The sequence below is a fragment of the Siphateles boraxobius genome, unplaced genomic scaffold (genome assembly GCF_051911475.1).
Source record: "Siphateles boraxobius isolate OS27281-9 unplaced genomic scaffold, OSU_SipBor_1 46, whole genome shotgun sequence".
NCBI classification, from domain to species: domain Eukaryota; kingdom Metazoa; phylum Chordata; class Actinopteri; order Cypriniformes; family Leuciscidae; genus Siphateles; species Siphateles boraxobius.
Genome location: NW_027509097.1, coordinates 6746418 through 6773025, shown reverse-complemented (window position 1 = coordinate 6773025; position 26608 = coordinate 6746418). Strand labels below are relative to the sequence as shown.

At 36.8% G+C, this 26608-nt stretch overlaps 1 protein-coding gene across 1 annotated transcript in view; it reads right to left on the bottom strand.

The window, feature by feature from the left end:
• The window catches only part of myo15b (myosin XVB), a 32725-nt gene that overhangs the window by 3508 nt on the left and 2609 nt on the right, over window positions 1-26608 (bottom strand). Inside the window, exons 2-54 of the mRNA XM_077200504.1 lie at window positions 26515-26579; window positions 26297-26360; window positions 26104-26213; window positions 25881-25955; window positions 25592-25685; window positions 25381-25484; window positions 25233-25296; window positions 25029-25142; window positions 24781-24942; window positions 24501-24614; window positions 23461-23519; window positions 23249-23372; window positions 23001-23096; window positions 22304-22435; window positions 21900-22025; window positions 21723-21800; window positions 21321-21466; window positions 21100-21145; window positions 20877-21001; window positions 19957-20071; window positions 19674-19849; window positions 19481-19571; window positions 16900-16962; window positions 16748-16805; window positions 15915-16039; window positions 15663-15758; window positions 15268-15503; window positions 14666-14835; window positions 14443-14515; window positions 13886-14059; window positions 13669-13787; window positions 13368-13438; window positions 12729-12807; window positions 10782-10877; window positions 10577-10692; window positions 10197-10439; window positions 10015-10099; window positions 9822-9929; window positions 8187-8343; window positions 7759-7849; window positions 7428-7629; window positions 6098-6213; window positions 5927-5986; window positions 5738-5813; window positions 5514-5632; window positions 5306-5421; window positions 4610-4751; window positions 3728-3839; window positions 2526-2838; window positions 2375-2423; window positions 2209-2281; window positions 1726-1802; window positions 1560-1636 (exon numbers count right to left, since the gene is read on the bottom strand). Of these exons, the coding sequence (XP_077056619.1) occupies window positions 1560-1636; window positions 1726-1802; window positions 2209-2281; window positions 2375-2423; window positions 2526-2838; window positions 3728-3839; window positions 4610-4751; window positions 5306-5421; window positions 5514-5632; window positions 5738-5813; window positions 5927-5986; window positions 6098-6213; window positions 7428-7629; window positions 7759-7849; window positions 8187-8343; window positions 9822-9929; window positions 10015-10099; window positions 10197-10439; window positions 10577-10692; window positions 10782-10877; window positions 12729-12807; window positions 13368-13438; window positions 13669-13787; window positions 13886-14059; window positions 14443-14515; window positions 14666-14835; window positions 15268-15503; window positions 15663-15758; window positions 15915-16039; window positions 16748-16805; window positions 16900-16962; window positions 19481-19571; window positions 19674-19849; window positions 19957-20071; window positions 20877-21001; window positions 21100-21145; window positions 21321-21466; window positions 21723-21800; window positions 21900-22025; window positions 22304-22435; window positions 23001-23096; window positions 23249-23372; window positions 23461-23519; window positions 24501-24614; window positions 24781-24942; window positions 25029-25142; window positions 25233-25296; window positions 25381-25484; window positions 25592-25685; window positions 25881-25955; window positions 26104-26213; window positions 26297-26360; window positions 26515-26579 (5972 nt within the window). The remainder of the gene's footprint in view (window positions 1-1559; window positions 1637-1725; window positions 1803-2208; window positions 2282-2374; window positions 2424-2525; window positions 2839-3727; window positions 3840-4609; window positions 4752-5305; window positions 5422-5513; window positions 5633-5737; window positions 5814-5926; window positions 5987-6097; window positions 6214-7427; window positions 7630-7758; window positions 7850-8186; window positions 8344-9821; window positions 9930-10014; window positions 10100-10196; window positions 10440-10576; window positions 10693-10781; window positions 10878-12728; window positions 12808-13367; window positions 13439-13668; window positions 13788-13885; window positions 14060-14442; window positions 14516-14665; window positions 14836-15267; window positions 15504-15662; window positions 15759-15914; window positions 16040-16747; window positions 16806-16899; window positions 16963-19480; window positions 19572-19673; window positions 19850-19956; window positions 20072-20876; window positions 21002-21099; window positions 21146-21320; window positions 21467-21722; window positions 21801-21899; window positions 22026-22303; window positions 22436-23000; window positions 23097-23248; window positions 23373-23460; window positions 23520-24500; window positions 24615-24780; window positions 24943-25028; window positions 25143-25232; window positions 25297-25380; window positions 25485-25591; window positions 25686-25880; window positions 25956-26103; window positions 26214-26296; window positions 26361-26514; window positions 26580-26608) is intronic.

Below are 26608 nucleotides of genomic sequence, written 5' to 3'. Positions count from 1 at the left end.
TCGAGTGTCTGTAGTCCTCTCAGGACTGCAATAAACACAGCTCATTATGCCATTAACTCCCAGCCCCTCCCTTCTCGGCTCCTTCCAAAGCCACGCCCCCAAAACACATGAACGTGCGATCCCGGCCGTTCGCTCAGCTGGAAGAGTCGGACGCGTTTACCAGCGCCGAGCAGACAGGAGCGCAGTGCATGTAGTGACATCATGTCAGAATCACAAGTAATAAAATAACTAACTTTATCATTATGAATATAAACAATTAACATGGCTGTTAGTACTCACTATCAAGCTTGCATATCGATATTGGTAAAGTTTAAAATATTTTACTAGCTCGTAACCGAATCAAACTCAATATAAGGCAAAGTTATAAATAGCTTCATTGATACACGTTTGCAGTTACTATCAGTTACACTGTGATGAAGGTGAATTTGTAAGATTCATAACATATACAGGTACATCATAAAGACATAGGTAAACATATGTAGAGCATATAACAACAAACCAAACGTGAAAAATTGGAGCAGGTAGAGTTCACGGTGAACATAGGAAAAAAGTTTAGGCAGAGGGTAAAGCTAGGTATAAAAATAGATCCCCTAAACTTTTTAACCTAAAGTTAGATTTGGCGAAATTAAACAAAACACCTTTCAACTGCAGATAGGCCTATTGCTTATTTATCGTCTCCACCCTGGCTCACTAACAGTAACGTTATACCAGTCGACACCAAAGTTACACTGTCATAGCTAAGCCAGTGTAACGTTAGTTATGCTACGTAACGTTAGGTAGCTATATTAGGTAGTTACATGTGCTAGTGATACATGCTTCATGAAAAAATAAATGCCATCAAAATGAAAACAGCAAGATTACCTGTACAGCAGAAATAAAGCCATCATGGAGTCACTTTTCAGCCCCTTGAGATCCCTCAGTTGTCGCCACCGCTGGAAAAGCCACGCCGATATTGACTCTCATATGATTTCTTGATTTATCCAAACACTTTTTGTTCAAAGCCTTTTCAAATACTGTCTTTCTTTTTTTAACTTGTTTGACTTCGCTACCTCTATATGCAGATAATGAGAATTTTGACTGTTCTTTATCTGCCATAATTGTTATTACTAGCTTCCGTGCCTGTTCAAACGGGTGCGCGCATTTGGGCTGCTCCTGTATCAGCAGAGGTGGTATCCATGGTAGCGAGGGAGAGTGACAGTCGCCCCAGCCAATCATTTCTTTCGTCCCGAATGGAATAATAAGCTGTGTTTATTACAGTCCTGAGAGGACTACAGACACTTGATTTTTATAATTTCTTTTCCAGAGTACTTACATTTTAATTATGCATTGATATATAGAGACAGTTTAAACAAATTTGGAAAAAAGTATTTTTGGGGAATTCTACCTACCCTGCCTTTAAAAATAGAAAGCATTTAATTGAAATGGAAACCTTTTGTAACACTATAAATGTCTTTAGTGTCACTTTTGATTAATTTAATATGTCCTTGCAAGTATAAAAAAAAAATACAACTTACTACCCACAAACATTTGAACGATAGTGTACACACAATATCACTCACTTGACTGGGTGTTTGGTTGTCTGCTTGATGACCTGACAGTAGATCTCATCCCTGAGGACCTCCTTCTCTTTTCCCAGCTAAACCAAAACAAGTTGTCATGTTACAGATGTACAAATTCACAATACCTCTCAAACGAATATGCTCTACATTTGGACGGAAAGCTCACCTGCAAAATGAAGTTAACACAGTCACTCTCTGTCTGATTTTTCTTCATAGGCTGATCCAACATAAACTTCATCAAAACTACAAAGAGATAGTTGGGTCAAATACTTGTTCTCTTTATTACTTTAATTGCTTTATACTCTTTATTATACTTTATTCTGATTGGTCAACGACAACAAAATATAATGACCGCTTTTGAAGGCAAACATTTATTTTATTTTTTTTACCTTACAGCCTATATAAATTTATTGTATTTGTAATATATATATATATATATATTACTAATTTAAATAGCCATGTAAAAAGTGGGATAATGCACAGTTAGTCGGTCACTATCGCAAAAAATAAACCCCTACAGGGTGATTCAAGACCCCTTTGCTCTTTGGGGCACTGATTTTATTTTAGGAGACCCACTGACTTTGACAAAATGTATGCTGTTATAATGGGTGAGTTTACATTATGTCTGTGATTACAATTGTTGACTTACATGTGAAGTTTTGAGAACCCAGATGATTAAGATCATTGTCTGAGAAAAGGATCAGTGATTCCTGAATGGGATTCTAATAAAAGAAAACACAGCAAGCAAAAATAATCAAACAAACTCATAAAATACCAGCATATACAGAGTGAGAGACTAAGAGATGCATACATACTGGAGTGTATACCACCATCTCATTTAGATTTTTGTCTTTCATGTTTGGTCTGAGAAAAGAGAGAAAAAGATCAGTGTTCAGTGGAGTTTGATACAAAACAGTTTTATAGACAATTTCATCTGTTTGAAGTTTGATTTCCAGAGTTCTTTACCTGGTGATAGAATCTGTGAAGAACTTCCCAGCAAACTCAGCCATGATTTGATGCTGATGTACGGATTCAGATCTGTGGATGGTTGCCACCTCCACACTGTAATCACTGCTGGCAGCCACGGAGCGGGCAAATGGGATGTTGGTGACGGGGCCATTGGCAGGTACGTTGGGGGAAGAGCCGGTGAGTCTCATACTCTTTTTTCGTTCAAGCTGCCGCTCCATGTTGTTGCTGTGGTAGTCTGGTGGGGCACAAGGCTGAGTGACGTCCAACGGGAAGAGTCCAGAACGGCCCCCACTGGAACCAAACATCCATCCTGCAAAAAACAAAAAACACCTTTTATGCTTTTTGCTGTACAACTTATCAGATACAAAAGTGATATTCAATATCCAAGCTAACAAAAATGTGTTCTAAGAACATTTTGCTAACGTTCTCTACGTTATTAGAACTTTTAAAAAGTCTTGGTTATGTGAACATATAGAGGTAATGTTTTCTCTATTTGATAATTTTGCAAGCATGATGGGAACGTTAATTTTGAATGTTTACATTTTTTTTACTAACGTCCAACTAAAATGTTTTATAAACACATTCCGTGAATAATGTGTAAATAAAATTTTTGTGCTAATGTTTTGATAGCATTATTAAAGATCAGATAACTTTGAACGAAGGTTCTATTAACATTACTAGAAGAACATTTAGTCATAGAGAACAAAGCCAGAACGTTAGTCGAAGTTCTAAGAGCTTTCCCTGTTAGCTGAGATATATACATTGGTAACACTTTACCAATAAGGTCTCATTTGTTAACTTTAGTTAATGTATTAACTAACATGAACTAACCATGAGCAATACATTAGTTACAGTATTTGTTAATCTTTGTTAACTTTAGTTAAAAATTCATTTTTCATCTTTTTCATGTTAGTTCACAGTGCATTAACTAATGTTAACATACAACTTGACTCTGATTGTATCCTTAGTGTGTTAACAAATACCCTTTATTGTGGCTCAACTGATGATATGAGTTTGGGCTGGGAATATATGTTTTAATAAATGTAATACAGGGAAATCTGTTTTAAAACTATTTTATTTTGAACATGTTTTTGCTAATCTGTTTGGTGTCACTGGAGTAGAAATGACACATAGTAGTTTTAAGGAAAGGCTTATGGAGATCCACAATCCCAAATGGTTTTCTCAGGTTCTCTTCTCACCATCACTGAGTCCGTCCATGATTAACAGTTTGATGACATCGCCTCTGTGAAAGCTCAGCAAGCTCCTGTCATCTGTTACATAGCTCTTCACAGCGATCACATAGTCTGAGTTCTGCAAATGGAAAATCAGAGAACTTTATTCAAGATAGCAGAGAAAATTAAGGTGCGGTCACATTTCAGTAAATTTCACAGGCGACGTTAATAGGAATCCACATGATCTAAAATTTGGTGCGAGGTGGTAATTTATTTCTTTACAAGGATAAATTAAGAAATTTTGTTTACTTAATTATTCAGTAAAACTATATGTTATTGCGAATATTATTGTTACTTGTTGTTACTTGTTCATCATTGTGTCAGTGTTTTATTCGCTGAACTAAGCTTGCTTCGTTACACGAAGAGCAGCATAGTAACGAAACGTGTTTGTCCGTTTAGGGCTACTGTAGAAACATGTCGGCGCATTTCAATTTAAGGGGACCCGCGGTGTATGTAGATTGAAACTGCTCATTCTAAGGTAGTAATACAAATATAATGGTTCATTAAGTAAGGTCTTTATACACCACTGAAAACTTATTTTCCAAGGTAGTGACAAAACGCGCTCTGTAGCGCTGTTTGTTTGCTGTCGGCTACAGTAGAAACATGACTACACAATATGTCGACCTCCATAGAAGGGGGTGCCCGCGGTTATGGAGATATAAATGTCTCATTCTAAGGTAATAAAAACATAACGGTTCATTATGCAAGGTCTTTATACACCACTGAAAACATAGTCATGGATCTTATATTGCATTTCTTTCAATAGATCATCAGAAATATTACACATTGCACCTTTAAGTGAAAAACTAAATTACATCGGTGTTGAGGCTAGTATGACTAACTGAGCACCTTAATCAGCTCCATGAGGAAGAGGCGAATCACAGCAGCGATCTGAGGAGCCTGTTGGGAGTGAAGTTCCAATTCTTCATTACTTAAAGTGATCACAACTTTTCCAGCCTCTTGCTGCTGTACCGACAACATCTGTGAGTAACTGAACAGTAACAACATATGATTACATAAACTGCAACACTTGACTTTGGGGTCAGTAAGAAATTAATACTTTAATTAAAATAAAAATAAAAATTCATCAAGGACACATTAAATTGATCAAAAGTGACAGTAAAGACATTTATACTCTTACGTGGTTATTCTGTTAAAGCTGTTCTTTTGAACTTTTTATTTATCAAAGATTAAGCCACACAACTATTTTCATCATTGATAATAAACTAAATGTTTCTTGAGCACCAAATCAGCATATTAGAATAATTTCTGAAGGATCATGTAACACTGAAGCGTGGAGTAATGATGCTGAAATTTTTTCCACCACAGGTAAAAATTACATTTTAAAATATAGTAAAATACTAGAAAACAGTTATTTTAAATTGTAATAATATTTCACAGTATTACACTTTTTACTGTATTTTTTATCAAATAAATGCAGCCTTACATTCACATTCAAAAATTATACAGACCCCAAACTTTTGAACAATAGCGTAAATAAATCATCTGAGGAATGATTTGAGGATTTCCTCATATGTTCTGTACCTGTAGCTGTGGAGCAGTTTGAGGTGTTTGGGATTGATGCCTGAAGCTCTGGCCACCTTCAGCAGTTTGATTCCTCGATGAGACACTCCCAGAACCTGCGCATCTCCATTCACCAGCTGTTAAAGCACACATGCAAAAACATTTCAGACTGCTTAACAAATTTCTGTTTGCATATTTATGTAAGAAAAGCCAAGTATTTTTATTTCACCTTCACATTAAAGAGACGTGAAAAGTAATTAGACCAGTTGTCTCTTGCTGCCATGACAATTCTTTTCTTCGTGGCATCATCATCTAGAGAACTGATACTGGTTCCGATACGGAAGCTCGCTGGTGATAAAGATAAACACAAATTAACCATGTTCAGTTATTCATAATAGCTTATTTGAATTATTATTAGACTGGTATGGCTTTAATATTATGCATCTGACATACCCAACAGGTCTTTCATTTTACGCCGCTCCTCACGTGTAATCCTCAGACAAGAATCTGAGTAAGTGTCTCGCATGATCTGCAGTTCACAAAAACAGTGGATACTGTGTGGCCCAGAATTTAATGTAAACTAAATAGTATAAAATATCTTACATTTTAAAACTTTGAATTCTATAAACACAAGCTACTGACCTGCTCGCAGAGTAAATTAAGGATGTATGGGTGGTTGAATTTTTCTCTGGGATAAAATAGCTGCGTACAAGACAACACAAATAAAATTAATACACATAAGTAGGGCTGTGATAACTGTGTAGGAGGCCATCAGTCATGCAAAGTCACATAAAATATTCTTGACTTAAATACCTCCTTGCGCAGGAAGAGTTTGGCAGGCATCCTGGGGTAGGAGAAGTAGACGCTGGCAGAGAATCTGTGCAATTGGGAGCGAACGCTCTCCTCCTCTGCCATACGGCTGAACTGATCTATAGAGACACATAGAGGGTGAGAAATTAGTACATAAGATTATTTTAACAAGGTTAGCTGTTCAGGGAAGAAGGAGGCGGGAACTGACGAACGTTCAAACAAACTTTAATCCAAAGATAAACAAACTCAAAAAGAAAGTAAAGCGTCAGCCCCTCACGGACAACTGCCGCATAGAAACATAATAAAACCACAACATAAATGTTCCAGGCCCGGTCCTCTCTCCTTCTTCTACTGTAGTTGTTCCTCCTTTTATGCTCTTGGAGGTCCTCCGTGAGAACTCGAAGATGGTGCGGCATGTGGGTGTCTCTAATTAAAAGCTCTCGGCTTCGTCCTGCTTGCCACAATTATATTGGCAAAGGTATTCGGTTTACCTTAACATTTGCACAGCTTGCCTCAAATTTGCATATAGTTAATTCCTGATGCGCAGTGCCTTCTGAACTCTTGAAGTTTTAAATATATGAATATGCTTGTTGCAAATTAAAGTATTTCTATTAAAGTGTACATCAGAGTATTTTACAAAATACTAACAGGATGCAAAGAAAAATTTAGCATTTTGGAAAGAAAACACATTTAGTTTGAAAGGTTTCGATTGAAAAAGTTGAAAAAATGTTTATAACATTTTCTTAAATACTTGATAAATTACTAATTTATCAACACATGGAATATTTTGATTGCAGAAAAGAAAAAAAAAGGAAAAATATCTAGATTAATTCTTAATACATATACAGTTTTCCCAGCACCTGTAATGTTTCAATTAGACAAAGGAAAAGAAACACCTGGAATATTTCTTAATCTATGTTTAACATTTCTTTAACAAAATACGACTTCTCAACACCTGGAATATTTCAAATACAGAAAGGAAATAATGAAGAAAAAACATACATTTTCTTAAATTCTTAATAAATTATAATTTTTTCAACACCTAGAATATTTTGATTTTCACAAATAAATATAACAAGAAACATCTGGATTATTTCTTAATCTTTTTTTAACTATATATTTCTTTTTAAATTTAAAAAGTTTTATCTACACATGGAATACTGGGGACAAACCATGTCAAACCATGTTCAGTTAATTGCGCTAATTGTGATTAAATAAAACTAAATAATGTTATTTCAATCTTTTAAAAGTGTACATTTAGCATTTTATCCAATATAATATATTTGATTCATATATTAAGAATGATCTATAAATAATATGTGACATCACTTACTAAGTTCAGGTGGAGGCATCGATGGCGGGTCAGGGATTATGGGAGGTGGAGGAGGGATGGGGTCACGAACTCGAGGCAGAGCCAGCGAGCGCTGCGAGCCGAATAGATCAGCTAGTGAACGCTGCTTCTGTTTCATTTCATTGGAGATAGTGCGAGGGCCATGGGATTCAGGGGCCGGAGGAGGCATCTCTTTCCACTGTTTCTACAGCATGAATGCATAAATGATTCATGATGAACTTCTGCATACTTGACACTGAACTCAAGCTCAAAAAGGTCAGAAATTAAAGACAAATTACTGCGTTATGGCTTGCCACTTGTCAGTATCATCTACCTTCTGTTTAGAGACAGGTCCCTGAGCTTTGAGAATGGCCAGTGCCTCTTCTTTGGGGTCATTTTTCTTTACAAAGTGCTTGGCTGGAACCCTGTGAAGATCAAAGTTCAAATTATTACACCTCTTATAGTCTGTGAATTACTCCAAGTGATCAAAACACAATATTATGCAAGTTTTTAGTAACAGTTAAGTCAATGCGAATCACAGTTTGCAGCCCATTTTGCTTCGGTAATGCAACGTATTTCAGACAGAAAAAGTTAGGGCAGGACTTGATTTTATCCATTGCGAATTGATTAGATTGTGAAGAGTGGTTTCTAGTTATTGCTTCACAATAATGTGACAAGGAACATGAATAAGGAAAGTAATTAAAAGTTAAAAAAAAAAAAAAAAAGTAAAAAAAGTAAAAAAAAAGTCAATTTTTGTCCCACCTGACAGGCTCGTAGGCTTTAGGTTCTGGAGTGGGCCGATTCTGGTACAGCTTAATGATCTCTCTAATGTTGCTGGTAGGTTCTGGTTTAGGAGATGTGGGTTCTGGAGATTCCGGTTCAGGTTCTTGATTTTTAGGAGGTTCTGGGAATGGTTTCACTGTGTGAAGAAGAGTTTATGAGCTTCCAGATACATCATTTTAGATGATGGCTATAAAAAATGATTACAAAACATTTTTCATATCAGTCGATATCAATAATTATCACGATAAATGTCAGAAACTATATTTCAAGTTTAAAGGGAGATTTTTTGCTCCTGAGTTAAAGTTGAAGAAACCATACAGTTAATTGTGATTTCAGCGTCAGAACAAGACACTTTTCAAACAGGTAAACATTTCGCAAAATAATATTTTTATGTTTTGTCTCTTAAAAATGCACATTTGACAGTAGTTCGAGTTAGGGTGCAGATTTTTTTATTTTATTAACAAAAACAGTCAATTGGCAATCACCATCGCACACCTGCAGGTGATAGGTGCGTGAAAAAAAAAAGACAAAATGGCTAGGTCAAAAATAAAAAAAACAAGGAACTCCTGCACACTATCGATACTTGCAAATGAGTATCAAAATTTTACTAGCAATGTTTCAGTCTCTCGACCTTCATCAGGCATATCTGTGAATCCATATGCATGATGAAGGTCATGAGACCAAAACGTTGCTAATACAATTTTGATACTCATTTGCAAGTATTGATAGTGTGCAGGAGTTCCTTGTTTTTTTAGATGAACAAAAACAGTAACATCTGTAAAAATTGTAACAACCTCATTTTTATAGGGTAAAATTTGTTCTTCCATAGTATTTGGATCATGTTAACCACAGGTAAAACCACGCATTGCACCTCACTAACATGAAAAAAAGTAATATTGTTTCTATGGTATTTGTTATGAAAACAGTAGCCTAAAGAAATTTAGTATCATACAAATGAACAAAAACTGCTATAGCTTAATGACAAAAATACTGGAATTATATTCCATTACTGCTTTAATACATGTTTGCATTAATAATATAATAAAAATTCTCTATGAATATCCCACATTTCTGCCACAATCCCATGGTATTGTAAATGTTTCTCCTGTTTTTTCACATCAGTGCTATTGAGAATGTCAGCATTGTTTCCTCTGGCTTTAAACTAGTTTAAATCATGAGGAATTTGATTTGTGGTTTGTATGGGAGAACTCTGCACTGAACTGGATAAGTTTTCACTGGAACTCACAGCACTGTGTAGTGGTCGCATGATTGAGATGGTCAGAAATTAAGTGCATTTGCTCTAAGCTTGAGCTCAGTTAGTCAGTTAATTGGTACTGGCGAAAATTTATACTGTCTGCAAAACAATTGTGCAGCATTTTTTGCATAGTACATAAACATTATATCAAACACATTTCAAACTTTTATTATCATTTTATCGAGGAAAATTATATTCCGGCGATAATTATTGTTATCATTTTATTCCTAAATACATACGAAAGTATACATTATAATTACATAAATGTGAATATTTAAAAATTGAAATAAAGAATGTACCACTTGTTCTAGGTATTGTGGATGGAAAAGAAAAGAAAAAAGCAGACAGCAAATATCGACCTTCAGTCTTTACTGGAGATGGTGATTTGGGTTGGGACATTGGTGGAGTGGCGTATATCAGCGGCTTAGCAACCTTTGGCGCAGATTTTGGGCGTGCTTCTGACGTACCTGAAATGCATAAAGATAGTGAAAATCTTATTTTCCTACTTATTTTTGCCATTTTAACGATTTTGATTTGACAGTGTCCACTCACCAATCTTTTGAAAAAAAATCCTCTTCTCTTGAAAGGACCCTTGATCTTCCGGGGCCTTAAGATCCACATTTGTTTTAGGCTGTGCCTTATAGAAAACATTAAGAAGCAAGAAACTGAAGCATTTAATTACTATACTATACAGTACTAGTAAACACAGGCACTGGTCAAATCCGTTCCTTTACCTCAGACCTGCCAGGCTTTGGAGGCGGCTCTGGGGCTTTTTTCGCAGTCTGAGGGATGGTTCTTTCTGCCTGGGGGCGGCTTCGGGGTTTGGGTGAGGGTGAGCGTGAAGGTGAACGTGCACGTGGAGGAGAGCGCCGTCGCTGGCGTGGTGACTTTCTCTGTGACTCCCTCTCACGTTTTCGCATCTCTTCCTGCTGTTGCTTCTGGGACAGTGTCATTGCCTGCATGGTCATCTGCTGAGCCTGTAGGGGAAAAAATACTTTTTTTTTTTAGGTCCAAAGCAGTGAAGTGATATGGGAAATCATTATAATGTTATATATATATATATATATATATATATATATATATATATATAATTATTTTTTTGAGGTGAACTCACTAGAAGCTGAGCCTGCTGATTGATAAAGGCCTGCTGTTGAGCAGCCATTTGCTGTGTATTGATAGCCGGTGCGGCGGCAGGCATGGCTTGTGGCATGGCTTGTGGCATCATCATAGCTAAGTCCAAAACAAGCAGTAGGAAGAAGGTAAACATTTAACAGATCATGGTATTAGAGAAGCACAACATAAGCATTAGGAATGCTTACATGGCATGGGCTGCATCATAGGCATGGTAGCATGCATCATGTTTGGCATCATTGGAGCGGCAGCATAGCCAGCCATGGCAGGATTCATTGGCATTCCTAAATGATGGGTAACAGGAGGGTTAAATTTTACAGCTACAAAATAAATACTAGTGCCAAGATAAATCATTTTGTCATTGGATAGTTGGTAGAGCGCATGTTGGTTTATTTTTAGATTGGAAGGAACCAGGGAGGTTGTTCAGAAGGCGGACGAAGGACTGGTGAAAGACAAAGCCCTGATGGAAGGAACCCAGGTGGCAATGATGGTGGGAGGAGCCAGGGAGGCGAGGATAGGAGGACTGAACAGGTGGTGGTCCAAAGCACGTCCAGGACGATAGCCTGCGGTGGAATCAATGGGGGGAGGAGCCATGGTGGAGCTTTGACTGATGACACCCGGGGGATGATAAACAGATATGAAGCCATAGGAAGTGAAGCCCAGGGCGCAGACGGAGAGCAGATGGGGACGGCCGACACTGATGGTCCATGAGGCCAATGGGGAACCGCAGCAATGAGTGTCCGAAGTGGAGCCAGAGTGCCTGAGGACTGAGTCGGAGCCGGTGCAACTGAGGACCAAGGCATAGGCCCGCTGAAGCCAAAGGGGTGGAGAGACGGAGCATAGTGGATGCCTTGAAAGCCGAGGGAGGGAGGAGCCAAAGTGGAGCCAACAGGTCGAGGACTGAGGTGAAGTGACAGGATCAGCGGCTGAAGGCGGAGCCGGGGGATCCACTTACTTGGACGAACATGGTGACCGAAAGACCTAAGGCTTAACCAAACAACGGCATGGTGCTAGGAGAGAAGTCTATGGGCTGAAAGGATCCAGCGGAGGCTGTTCTGAAGGACTTGCTGAATAATGCAGTGGAGGTGGGAGAGGAAAGCTGGATGGTTTCAGCGACGATAACATTATGCTGGGCAGGACCAGTGCCGATGACAAAGGTTCAGAAAGTACAGGGCAGGGCAGGGCAGTGTGGGAGGCATTGCCTCTATTTCACAGTCTATCAAGCACTCGTCAGTGTCCAGCTCCATTAATGTCCCCTCTGTCACGGATGTTGCCTGTTCACACACCTGGTCAGACTTACTTTTGAGCTCAGGCTCCGGGGCGGACGTGGTTGCAGGCTCAGGCTCCTTAGCGGGCATTGGCTCTTGCTCAGGGTAACTGGCAGGCGTAAGCTCCCCATCTGCAGTGGGCTCTGGCTCGTAATCCGTGTGCTGCGTGGGGGGTGGTTGGCTGGACTCTGGGCTTGGCTGTGTAGTGAGCTTTGGGTAAAATCAGAAAACTGATTCTCTCCATGTTAGTCAGTTTCATTGGTTTATCAGTTTTATCCAGAAAAGAGACTTTAAAGTCTCATCATCAAAATCTGTTTGTTCGGAGATCTGGCAAAAGCGAAGTGAAAATTCAAACAATGGAAGCCCAGCATGGGCAAGGGCAATAAACTGTTTGACTTGAGCAATAATCCTTTTTTGGTCCGGTATTCTGTAACGGTTTGAGTCCAATGATGAAGAAGAAGGTACAAATAACAACAGTCTTTATAAAACATAAGCCAACAACTTGAGACAATCAACACATAGTGATGAACTAAATAATAAACAGCTGTGTTGATTAAATTAATATCCATGATTACTGATTATGGTGGGAAAAGGAAAACAAAGGAACACAAGCAAACAGGTGATAAAACGGACTGATAGAGAATGAAACCAAAACTAAGCATGACTGTAACATATACATATATAAATAATAATTATATTATATTAAAATAAAAATATGTAAATAAATTGTGTAATATTGAAAATTCCGCAATCTTCTTAACTTTAAATTGTTTTACCTTTATCAGCATTAATAACACTGCTCTCTAAATATCAGCATGACTATCAGTCAATCACTACACACAAATGAAATACATATACAAACTGTACCTGCTCCAGTGTACATGCTGGGCATCATACCTCCTCCTCCTCTCATTCTGCGATTCAGCATGGCCATCTGTTCAAAGTCCTATCAATAAAAAAACAATAAAAATGAAGATAATAAGTCCTCAGGCCAACCCTCAAAGATAAAAGGCAATACAAGAAGATCTCAGAGTTAATAAGTGGCAAAGTTATGCAATCTTCACTGGCTTAATAAATAATATATTTATGTAGCCTAGTGGTAAGCACATGTGCTGACAGGTTGAGCTACAGTACTGTGCTTATGTAGGTGACATGAATTTGAGCTTTCATTCCTCCTATTTAGCCTATTGCAAATCTATAAATAAATCTCTGAAAATAATGTAAAACATGTAAAAAAAAATCCATTAAAAATCTATCAAAACATTTATAAACATAAAAAAAATCTTCATTGGCATTTATTTGAAAGAAAAACAGCACAAGCACACTTTTCATTTATAATTTGCTAAAAGAAGTTTAATAGGTTTTACATTATAAATCAATAGAAATCCTGTTCAGTTACTATTAAAAAATAATAATTATTTTTATTAATGGTGAATTCAAAGTAGCTGTCAGTATGACTAAAAACTGCAAAATAATATTTATGTTTTTGAACTGGACGATACTGACCGGAGGACCTTGATCAAACACAGGATCAAAGAGATCATCAACATAAGAATCCATCTGCCGACCACGAGATCCTAAAAGAAAGATTTTTGCAGGAGTGTCCTTTAAAATGCCAGCGTGAAACAGTCATTTTATTTACTCAACAGGGTGAGCCAGCTCCAAACCCTCATACTGTAGCTGTCATTCACTTTGATTTCTTTGATCGTCCCTCTGCAAAGCTATGTAACAGAAGAATGACTCAGAATTTACTCTCTGTTTCCTAGTAATGGTTGGAAACCATTAAAACCATTGAAACATCCCTCACCTTGGGATATGGAAGAGGGTTCATAGGTGTCCCATGGAGATGCTTCAAAAGAGGGGAAACCAGGGGCCTGCATAGGGGGAGCAGGAGGTATAAAGTCATCCAGGTCTGTGGTTGCCATCCTGACAACAAGAGAAAACAGATTAATAGAAGGAATTAAACCATAATTTCCCCGATTTTTTTGATTGAACTGTCAGCTTTGAGTCCCACAGAGGCGTACCTGTCGCCTGTGTCACTAAACAGGTAATCGGTTTGAGTAGGTGGGTGACCCAGGGGTACGTCAGCCTCCACTCCAGCCAGGAGATCCATGACAAAGTCACAGCCTGCCAGGTCGGTCCAGCCCTCCCCAGCCAACAGAGACACAGACCAACCCTGTGTAGCTTCAGTCAGACCTCTGACAGAAGGAAATATGACATTAATATTTTGTTGTATGAATATCTTAACATGCATTATATCAAAAGAACAGAGCCTGATTCATTAAACTTAATCATATAAAAACATTAAAAAAATATTTCAACAAAGTCAGGAAACACAGTATCTTTAATTCATTTTAACATACATAGTTTTAAATGGTTAAATGTTTGAGAATGTATTACAATGGTATAATATTTAAATAAACTTTAAATAAACTACTGTGCCCAATTTTGTCACAATACAAAATATCTTAAAGGCCGAACAAAATAGGTCTTTTTTCTTTATGTTAAAAAATATTTGGGGAGAAATATGACCTGGTTGTTTAAAAAAAAAAAACACCCTCGAAAAAAGACATTTATCTACCTGTAGCTAATAAGCCAAGAAGCCAGTTGTTCCCCAGTGGTCCAGGACTCCACCTCCACAGTTAACCTTTCCTCTAAAAAAACAGTAAACATCAAATAATCTAAATACTCTCACAACACATTTACAACATATTTAATAACATTTACTCTCTTGGAATGAACAGTGCAACTGGTAACCCAGTAGTTACTCCAGTTACCAGTTACAAAAAAACTATAATCCTCACCAATGAAAGTGTTGACCTCCACCACCATCTTTCCCTTTCTCTGATTGGCTGTCCACTCAAGTTGACTCGGAGGGTGCTGCCTGCAGGCAGGAGTGGGGAGCTGGAGGGATGAGAGGAGCTTGTGCTGGCACAGAGAGCGGTACTCCCCTGGACCCCGGTCAGACACATACCTGACAATCATTAAAACACAATATTTTTCATTTTGTAGAAATTACTTCTGTCTGCCACTATTTACCTATTAATCAATATGGAATTTGACTTTCTAATTCCATCATATTTCAATGGGACAATCCATCCAGTTTGTTTAGGAAACATTTGAATAATAAATCAATGGCGACGTTGTATCAGTCTGCAGTGATTTAAGTCAATAATCTTCTACTTTAGTAGACATGTAGTTGTAAATGCAAGCAAATTTCAGTTTAATACAGGCTAAAAATGTTAGTACATTTCTCAACAAGTAGATAATGTGGAATGTTAAATTATAATGAATGTGAACAAATCCTTGAGGTGAGGTTTTTTTTTTTCAAGCAATAAAAATAGGAAAATCGCCCTGTTCTAAAGACCAATATTTTGGGGTTGTGACACTATGACTAAAGACATACTTGAGCAAGGGTTTCTCCAGGGCAGGAGATGGTGTGAAGGCACTCAGACAGCAGGCCAGGAGCCACCAGCCCCGCAGGACACTCTCCTCTTTATCCCCGTCCCAAGTGAGGTAGACCAGTTGGGATAGAATCTCATCTCGCATCCTGGGCCGAGTTTGGCTCTTCTCCACAATGTAGTTCCCCAACATCTGCTCTTGCCAGCCAATCAGATCCGAGTCACCTGTGAAACGCAGGATCTAAGGAAGAGCATAGATTAGAAAGAATTCATTTAAATTCGAACATTAAATACCCGGTTAAAGGTTTATGTTGAACTTCTGTGGTAAAAGATCCATTTAAAATACAAATGCAAAACACATTGCTATATGTATCAAGATATATTTAAACATTGTACCGACCAGTTTATAGATTTCTAGAGCTGTGCGGGCATCATCAGGGTCCAGAGATGTCAAAGGCTTCTGAAGTGGGTAACCCTGCGGTTGGCACCATCCGTCCTAATGGAGAGAAAAACAGATAATTGATGTAACAAATTCATTAAACAGATTCACATATATGACAATTGTATATGAAGTGTAAGACTGTAAAACTAAGAAGGAACTTTGCAAGTTTTTCAAGTTCTAAACAGGTGAAACTTCACATTAACAGCTTACCTTCAGGACTGTGTTGGCATATTGGGAGAAAGGGTGTCTGTCAATGTCTAGGGGCAATGAGAGGTTGTGTTCTGCTTTGACCTTTGGCAGAGATACTTCAGTCACCCCTGATCCTTGAGGGCGCCCTAAAAGGCATTATTGTAAAATGTGAAAAAACAAAACTAAACATGGAATACAAATATATCATTATGGTTTTATTTATGTTGATCATCATTGAACTTTTTTTTACAATAGAAATGCAGTGAAATTACATCCAGTACTTAAGACAGGTGAACTTGATATGAACATGGTCAATGATCAGTCTAAAATAGGCTACAGTTCAACCGTTGTGGGTCAGTAAGATTTTTTTTTAAAGAAATGAATGCTTTTATTTAGCAAGGATGCATTAAATTGATCAAAATGACAGATAAGACATTTATAATGTTACAAAAGATTCCTGTTTCAAATAATTGCTTTCCTTTCTAAATCCTGAGTTCTTTTAAAATGCAATAATATTTTCACAATATTACTGTATTTACAGTGTTCTGATCAAATAAATGCAGCTTTGGTGAGCGTAGGATGCTGATTAATTTACTAATTAAACACCGTTCAGTTTAACATACAGAGTTTTACATGGTCAAGCCATTGAGAAAATTGTGAACAGGTGGCTTTTTATCAGTCAATTTTAGCCACATTTACACAAAAAAGTATGGAAACATTTTTACAGTTAAAGCGTTTTTTAATTAATTACTTTTAACTGAGCAATATTATACAGCACCTATACTTCAACTGAATCAATAATACTTCAATAGTCTCAGCTCTTATTATTGGTTATCAAGTAGCAAGGACCTCACCTGCAGCACTGCGTAATCTGGCCGACAGTTCTGCCGGGATCTCCAATATTCCCACATCCTTCAGGAAAAATATAGTATTTTATTCTATAACACTGTGCTGAGGTCTTGAGCACAGAAGTCGAAAGAAAACAAAAGTGAAAAGAGTCTCTCACCATCTCTGAAGAGGTATATGAAGGTTTTGCTGCTTCCTTTACTCTGGTTCTATCACTATGTTCCTAATAAATTCAAAATACAAAAACAGTTTTTTTTAAAGGTTTAACATTAAGTTACCCTATGTCCATTCACCCTTTCATTGTAGTGTTTCCTTCCATCTTGACTGAAAAACGGGACATTAATTTTGTAAAGCTTTTCCACTCATTGATTCTATTACATGTCCACGGCATCGTATGATAAGGTAAACAGAACTATTCTTAGCAGCTGGGCACCTTTTATATCCCATGAAGACCGTACCTTGACATGCTCCTCCCCAAACAAAAGAATTACATGAAATACGAGTCACCAAACCCATTTTTTATCTTATCGTTTAGTTTTATCATTATGTTTGATTGACCTTTTCTGTTTTGTTATCATTGTTGCCATTAGTGCAGAAAACAAACCTTTTTAAAAAGGCCTGATTTGCACATATTGTAGGAATAAATTGGGAATATTGTGGGGTGTTGACCCCACAATATTTTCGGACAAGCAAAAGTATAACCACACAATGCTGCTTAACCCACTGAATGAGGACTACGTGTCAAACCAGTCACCACTCACCAAATGCATAACAATTACTACAAAGTGATTTGACAGCAGAGTGCATGACAGCTCAGAAGGACATAGTCCAAAACAATGGTGGGTAACAAGGAAACATAACTGAAAGTATCAGGTTATATAACTTAGTGGATCATTTAAATATTACACTACCAGTCAAAGGTTTGGACTGAATTTGTGGTTCTGATGAACATAAATAATTTATCAGTTTTGTACCCATGATGTACTTGACGAAGACTGAGAAAGTGTGGAGAGCTGTCATCTAGAATTTGAGAAACCTCATAATATTTTGACATTACTTCCATTTGTGTTGTTTAATAATTTTAATAACTTTACTATTATTCTACAATATTGAAAGTAGTAGAAGGCATCCTCATTTTCCAGCACAAATATCTAAACATTCTTAGTCAAGATACATTAACACTGTCCTTGAGAAACAAATTAACTTAAGATATTAAGTATGAATTAAAAATTAATTGAGTTTAAGTTTAAAACTAGACAAAATATCTGACAATGGGGTCAGAAAAATAACCTTGTTTTCCCTTTGAATTAAGTTAACTTTTCTGACCCCACTGGCAGATATTTTTCTTATTTTTTAAGCATAAACTCACTAATATCTTAAGTCATTTTGCTTCTCAATTAAATGGATCTTGATTTAAGAATGTTTAGATATTTGTACTTGAAAACAAAACAAAAATGCTCAGTAAGAAAATAATAGTTTGAGGTGTAATAATTAAGATAGGTAAATCTAACATTTTTGAAGTAAAGCAAAAAAAAAAAACCTGAACCTTTCAGACATACATTTAAAAGATTTTACAGTACAATTTCAGATCCCATTAAACAAATCTTAAAGTCTTACATGTATATTACTGATGTAATATCTTGGCTATTTTCCGCCCTGAATTCTCTCTGTATCATTAATCTTTCTGTTTGCTATTAGCATGTGTAATATGGATAAATATTAAACACTACATACCTAGGGTGATATTAAAACAAGCGTAGCAGTCCCCATGTAAAGTGCTCTCTCACTTGTGAAATTTTTGAAATCCAAAAAGAAAAGAAGTGGCACTTAGGTGGGTCTTGGCAGAAATGAGAAAAAGAAAGTAAAGGAAAAGTAGAGAGACAATCTGGGATCAAAGATAAAAGGGCAGGTAGGCGGGTGGAGCTCACCTCACCTAACCATGACATTTGTTACAATTCTAAACACTCTTAAATGTCCCATGATGCACTAGAGAGACCAAACATGCTTTTTTTTTTCATTGTGTATTGTTTTTGTTTTTTTACAAGACCGTGGAAAGCAGTTGTAATGTTATGTATATATGTTTTGTTTCCTGGATGGAAATAAATAAATAAATAAATAAATAAAACTAAGAAGAAAAATAAGACCTCGGTTTTTTACATTCATTTTTAAATGAAATTTGAATTATTTTCCTATAGAGGTTGTGCAATAGAAAACTATGTGTGCCATTTCAAAAGCAATAAATTTAATTTCACCGTCTCATAAATTCCCTCAGCATGCAAACGGGTTCAAAGTCCTTCCAAAGAGTAAAATATATAATACTCAATTATTACTCATGAGTTCACACTCTGACCTAACATGTAATGTATGACAGGCATAAGCCCAGAAGCAGTAATCAATGAGACACTTAAGACTAACTTAGACTAACTACAGAAATGTATTTGACTGTCATTGCATTAGATAACAAAATATAAAGCCAGTTGGCATTAATTAATTCATTGATTGATATAACAGTTCATTTTTTGAATGGGACAGTAAGGATGATATTTACCGTATCGTATTAGCTATCATATTTTACTAAAGTGGTTTTGGTTGCCTAGCAATGGCCACATAGGTAAACATCTGAAATAGTGAAGCGTGTGTATTTATATGTGTGCAAACTAAGCAAAGAAGAAGCCATATACACACAGGTCGAAGAATAGAAAGAGCTACAGATAGATAGAGGGAAAGATAAAAGCTCTCACTCTCCAATGACGTCTCTTAATGGTGTCTCTGGTGATCATTATAGCTGCCCAGAACTGAGTGAAGGACTGTTTCAGTTTCTTGTAGTACTTCCTTTAACAGAAAGAGGGTGCCATTGTTTCACATTCAGTGACAGATTAACTTCTATTTTATTATGCTCTTAAAGTTGATCAAATATGAAATCTTTGCACATACCGGGCTTGGTGGCCCCTGATGTGGGATTGGAGGACGATAGCCTTTTGTTTAAAGAAACGGAAGTTTCTTCGGCAGATGAAGCCACGAATGTTCCTCTGGATGGTGACTGCTGCCCATGTTTGGGTGCTACTCCATTTTTCCTCCACCCGCTGGAACAGAGTCTCCTTCATAAACACCTGCGTGTGTTCACATCAAGGGGAATAATTTGAGGGTGGGATCTTTAGTGTCATGATAATCAGAGTCAGAATAACCCAGGCTGGGGGAAAGAGTTATGTTACTGTACCTTAGTGAGTCCAAGCTGGTACTGGCCTTCTTCTGCTCCTACAGTCTCCAGTAAAGTCACTACTTGATCTTCACAAGACTGGTTTTCTGGTCTCTGGGCTAATAACACACCATACCTGAAATTAGACAAAGAGACAGTGCTAGAAATTGGACCTATAAAAATGGAGGAAATTATGAGGGAGAGAAGATATAGTTTTGCATATTTTCTAATGTATCTACACTCAGGGTTTCCACACGTTTTGACCAATAAAATATGAAATTCTATGACGGTTTTATGATTTTTTTTCAGCTTTATTATGTCAGTGTATAATATTATAAAGCAGAACATAACTACTTAAAATAATTACATAATACAGTATAATATTTTATAAATATTTATATATTCACTGTAGTCATTTTCCATGATCTTTAATATTTTATAAATTCCAATTACTTAAAAAAATGTAGCGGCTAAAAATCACAGAAATAAATTGCATACTACAATATGTTTAAATAGAAACAGTTTTTTATATACACGCACACATTAAAAAACAAACTTTAAAAATATTTGGAGGTTTTTCATGACTGCTAAAATCTTGTATACGTAATTCACAGAACTAGCACAGAATATATATATATTTTTAAATATATATATATTAATACTCGCTGCATGGGTGTTCTGGGTGGTTGCTAGGGCATGGATATGCTGTTGCTAAGGTGTTCTGGGTGATTTTATTTTGTTGCTGTGTGGCTGTTAGATGATCACTAGTCTGTTTTGGATACCTAGTTGAATCATTTATAAAAGTAATAACAGTCCTCTACTCAATAACCTACGATAACCATAAGTTATCATTATGTCTCATTCAAACAAAGATGGTGATGTTGACTGATGTACCACTAATAATGTATTTTAATGCCATAAATTCTATCATAGTGTGCTACCTCTCCATGAACAGAGCAAAGGGGATGCGAATGGGAAATCCTTCTTTTCGTATGTGAATGGTCTCCAGTATCCCTCCATGCCTCAGCTGTGTGGCTATGTAGTCTACATCAAATATCCCTGGGAGCTGGAACCACACAAAAACATCAAACCGAGGTCCACCAATACAGTTGTGCTAAATGAACTCATACACAGAATGATATGTATTTTGTCAACTTAAATTACCTTAACATAGTTGGGCTTAAAGCATCGTATGAATGTAGTTTTACACCTTAAAAAAAAACCAGAAAGAATAAACAGACAGAATCAAATCATCTGTACTGTACATATTCTCACAATGGACCACTGCATAACTGAATGACAATACCAAATGTCCTGTGTACAACAAATACAGCAGCCCATTCATACAAAATATTGCTGAATAAATAATTGTGACAATTGCCGACCTCTCCAAACGAGTGGTGAGCTCTAGAAGTGACTGCTGGAAGTGAGCAGCTACCGTTGTCATCTGGTTCCTGTAACCTCTTGCTCTTCCTAGCTCTTTCTGTTGGACGTGACGCTCCTGAACCTTCCGGAAGAGACCAGACACCATCTACACAGACAAGAAAACACACTCCTATTACAGGTTTTTGTTACCAAACATTGGTCCTTTAAAACTTAATGAGACCTAAAGTTTGCATAAATGATATCAGTTGTTGCTAACTCTTTTGTTTTGTCTGGATGTGTTGACAGTCTCATGAATATATAATAGTGGACACATTACTGTGTTTCATGCAATCTTGACACGTCACAAATCACTGAGGACGGTGTGAAGTGAGCTTCCATGAAAACAAACTAGATGAATTTACCTGTAAACGACTGCGGGTAAAAAGCTCTAATACTTCAGGCCGAAACTGGTCATGATTTTTATTTAGAAAGTTGTGCACCTGGTGAGGAAAAACAAAATGAGCGATTCTTAGGTGGAATTATAAGGAGAATCACATGGCATGAAAACAAAATTTGGTAAATGCTTAGATCAGGCTTGCCTGGTACGTGACAGCTCCGGCATAGTGATATATTGTGAACACTGGCAGAGGAATTTTGGGCTTGGTGTAGTAGGGACTGTTGCCATGGTGATAGTGACATTTTTGCAAGAATGTGTGGTCTGTAGCCTGTAACAAAAAGAGAGGGAGAGAGAGCCAAAGAAAAGAGAACAATGACAAAGATGGCCCATAAATCCATTGTAGTATAAAACTCATTTGCATTTGAATCAACAATGGGTAATTTTGGTGACAATTCAAGTTTTATGATATTTAAAATAACATTAGACACATATAAGTAGAAGAAAAAATTCTAAATCCATCACTGAGCTGTAGTATAAGAGTTCAAACGTATATTGACTGAAATGTACGCATTTGCACATCGGCTTGAAGCTGAAATGTGAAGTTACTTGAGGAAGGCAAGTCTGGTCATCCAGGATGCGAAGAATACCATACGGCCGTGCTGAGATCAGATCCAGACAGCCATTAGAGTCTTCCAGAACTATTGGATACCACTGGATCTGTTCTGCACTGTATTCCTCCTAACACAAACACACCCAGCAAACCATTTGTTTTATTTTGTTCAGTCCCCTCAAGTATTCATGATTTCCATTCTTAACTGGCAACCCATATTTAGGGTATATTTAAATTACTATATACATATTAAAGGGATAGTTGACCCCCAAAAAATGTACTCACCCTCAAGTTGTTTCAAACCTGTAAGAGTTTATTTTTTCTGATGCACACAAAATAAGATATTTTAAAGAATGTTGTAATCAAACAGTTGACAGTAGCCATTGACCTCCATAGTAGGAAAAAAATACTGTGTAAAAATAAGTGGATAACTTCTACTCTCTGGTTAACAAATTTTCATTTAAATGTCTTCTTTTGTGTTCAACAGAAAAAAGAAACATACAGGTTTGGAACAACTTGAGAGTGAGTAAATTATGACAGAATTCTCCCTTTTGGGTGAACTATCCCTTTTAAACTTGTTCCCTTCAAGTATAATAGGTTCAGAATCTCCTCAGGGTACTAATATTTTCATACTTGGTCTCTAAAGTTGGAGAAAAAAGCGTGAAAAAAAAGTCAATATGAGGACAAACTGACCTGCTCTTGGGCCACCAGGGCTTTGTTCACAAACTGTTGCAGCTGCTCGTTGGCAAAGTTTATGCACAGCTGCTCAAAACTGTTCACACTCAAATCCTGTAATACACATTTGTTCAGTGCTCTCCCACAGACTTCATAAGGCTTACTATATTTATTTAAAGGGCTTAACAGGTGGGAATTCAGTGCCACTATGCACAAATGCTTCAGCTATACATGTTAAAACTCTTTGAGCCAGTTCATCAAGATACCTCAAAGCCGTATATATCCACAATGCCGACGGTGCTGTCCATCTCTGTGGGGATCAACCAGTCATTGATGCGTTCAAGAATCCAGTCAAACAGCACAGAATACAGCGTCTTGGCAATGGCATCTCTGAATCAATAGCAATCTGTAAATATTCCTCGACTACATCACGTGTCTGATGTAATTTAATAATTTCAATAACATTTAAAAATCTAACCTTGATTCAATGGCACTTTCCACAGATAGAGGGCAGTAGATCCTATCATAAGTTGTTTCCTGTGGAAACAAATTAGGACATATTTCTATTGTGTTGAAGGAATATTCTAGGTTGAAAATATGTTGTGACGGAAATCTGAGGCTTATGATTTTATAAAAGCACTTACTCTACCTTTCAAAAGTTAGAGGTTGGTAAGTTTAACGTTTTTGAAAGATTATACTAAAAAAAAATGCTAAAAAAAGGCTGCATTTATTTGATCAAAATGCAGTAAAAACAGTCATATTTTTATCATTTTAAATTTGTCTATTCTAATATGTTTTAACGTGTAATTTATTCCTGTGATGGCAAAGCTGAATTTTTCCATCATTCTAAAATGCTGATTTGGTGCTCAGGAAACATTTCTTATTATTAATGTAATATTTTTTTGGAAACCGTGATAACCTGATTTTCAGGATTCTTTTATGAAAAGAAAGCATTTATTTTTTGATGTAAGATTTTATGTAAAAATGTAACAGTCTTCTTTACTGTCATTTATCGTCATTTTAATGAATTCTTTCAGAATAGAAATATTATTTAAAACAATCTTTAATTCTTTAAATCTACATTAAATCTTCTGTTAAAACTGTTATGTTTGAGCTGTAAAGTTCTTGTAATTTCTACAGTTGTTTCAGTCATCAACAGTTTACACAGAAAAGGTTAGTAAAGTAAGACATTTTTAACACTAAACTTGTTTCACATGTTAACGTGTATTTTTTATGTGGTGTGACTATATTATTGACACAAGGAGCATTTTATCATGGAGTAAATGTGTACAGATTGGCCTCATTCACCCCAATTTAGGTGCCTCACTGTAAGCTATTTTTTGCTTTTATTTAAAGAATAGAAGGGATGAGTGGAAATTAATTGTTGTGGTATTATACATTATACCACAAATGCTGTCAACTGAGCTTAACTTGTATGAAACCCAAAATATTACATTAAGTCTGAGGTCATGAGAAGAAAGAAATTTGTATTTGGATAAGAGTGTGTGAGTTGCTTACAGTCACCCGGTGTGTAATGACTGTCTGTAAGGCCTCTGCGGACACCTGCAAGAGGTTTCCCACTCTCCGAGCCTCAGCTTCACTAAAAATACGGGCGACCTCAAACGATTCACTCTAATTTTGTGAAAAGACACACACACACACACACACACACACACACACACACACACACACACACACACACACACACACACACACACACACACACACACAGAGATTATGGTATACATATTTTAAAGGGTCCAACATCCTAAAATTGTCCATGAAAGGGCAACCACACCTCATAGGAGCTAAAGCAAATGTTGCCCAGCTGCAGGATTGATGACAGAATGCCCCAAATGGTTGCTAGTTGATCTGCATGTAAACCAATTGTCTCCAAGCAGTGGACTAAGAACAGGAAGTCCTGCTTGTCATGCTTCCCTTGTAGCTCACAAGCCCTGCCCTTAAAAAAGCATTAAAAACAGGAATATTTTGAAATATTAGGAAAAAATCACGAAGAAATGGGCTACATATGGGCTTTTCTTTTACCTGGTTGAGGTAGAAGTACGTTTCAGCTCCTTGCAGGTAAAGATCCTGCTTGTCCCACTCATTCATCCCAGCCAACAGCTCATAAAACACATGGTAGTTTCTCTCCTCCTTACCCTGAAGGAACACAGTTCCAGTCAATTCAATTATTTCAGATGTCCTAATGTCCTAAATTATTTCAGATGTCCTATTGAATAAACATCTAACCTGGAAGACAATTCGTGATTTTTCAAGGAGATATTTTGACAAAGATGTCCCGACAACAACACCACTGATAAAAGAAATGAAGATCATATTATGTTCATTAAATGCTCACTGCCACTTAAATCAGGCCAACAACATGCAGTACACTTACTGGCGTATGTGGATGTGTAGGTACTTTCCAAATCGGCTAGAGTTGTTATTCAGTATAGTCTTGGCATTACCAAAACTCTCAAGAATGGGCAAAACATCCATTGGCTGATGAGAGGAAGATATTTCTTATAAGAGATATTTCTTATAAGAAATAAGAGTTTTCTATCTTATTATTGCTAAACTTATTCATATGGAATAATAAATTGCTTTACCTGGCGTAATTTATCATTTCTGCCTTGATACACAGAACTCAAGTAGTGGACAATGAGCTTGGCAGCCTCTGTCTTGCCTGATCCACTTTGCCCACTGTTGAGACATTCACATTCATTGAAATGTATAATATAGGAATATGCAAATGTGTAATTGATAATGTATAGTCAGCTGGTCATTATAAATGTAAATTGCTATGTATGTGTGTATGTGTATGTACATGTTTGCGTATGTATGTATATACATGTAAAAATGTATATGCATATGAATCATACCCATAATCCTCCTCACCTTATGATGATGCAGTGCTCCTGGGTGGTATTCTGAGATTGGCAAAAGGCAGCATCTGCTATGGCATATATATGACTGCAGGGACAGTGAAAATCATTCTTTCAACTTCATTGCAAATCTCTTGTAAAATAAAAATTAAAACATAATTTGCCTACAGCTCATATGGCAAAAAAAGATATATATAGCCAAGCAATTCTTGATTCCTCATAGTGAAAGCACTCACGGAGCATTATTGTGCTTCTCTTTACCCTGGTACTGCTGTCTCAGATCCTCAGTGTAGATGCTGAGAAGCTTGAAGGGGTTGATGGACAGAAGCATATTGCCAATATACGTCTGTTGGTTTCATAAAATGTTTTAATAAAGTTGAATTTGAGAAAGAAGAACATATTCAATCGTACAGAAAAGGTAATGCGTACATAAATGGAATCCCGATGAAATCGCTTCTTCAGATTCAGCAGAACAGAACTCTCACACACCTCTCTGGAAAAAAGTTTTATGTTTTAAAACAATTTAAAAAAACTCAACATGTCATTTGATATGTAAATTAATGTTCATATAATTCACTCTTTACTACTGTGCCTTTTGTTTCCTAGATAGTTTACATGAGGAAATGTGCATCAGATGATTGACTCACTCCAGCTGTGCCAAATCTTCCACCTCATCCACCTCCACAGCTTGGCTGCTTCCTGGCATCATTACCTGAGACACAAAGTAAAGGAAGCAGAGCA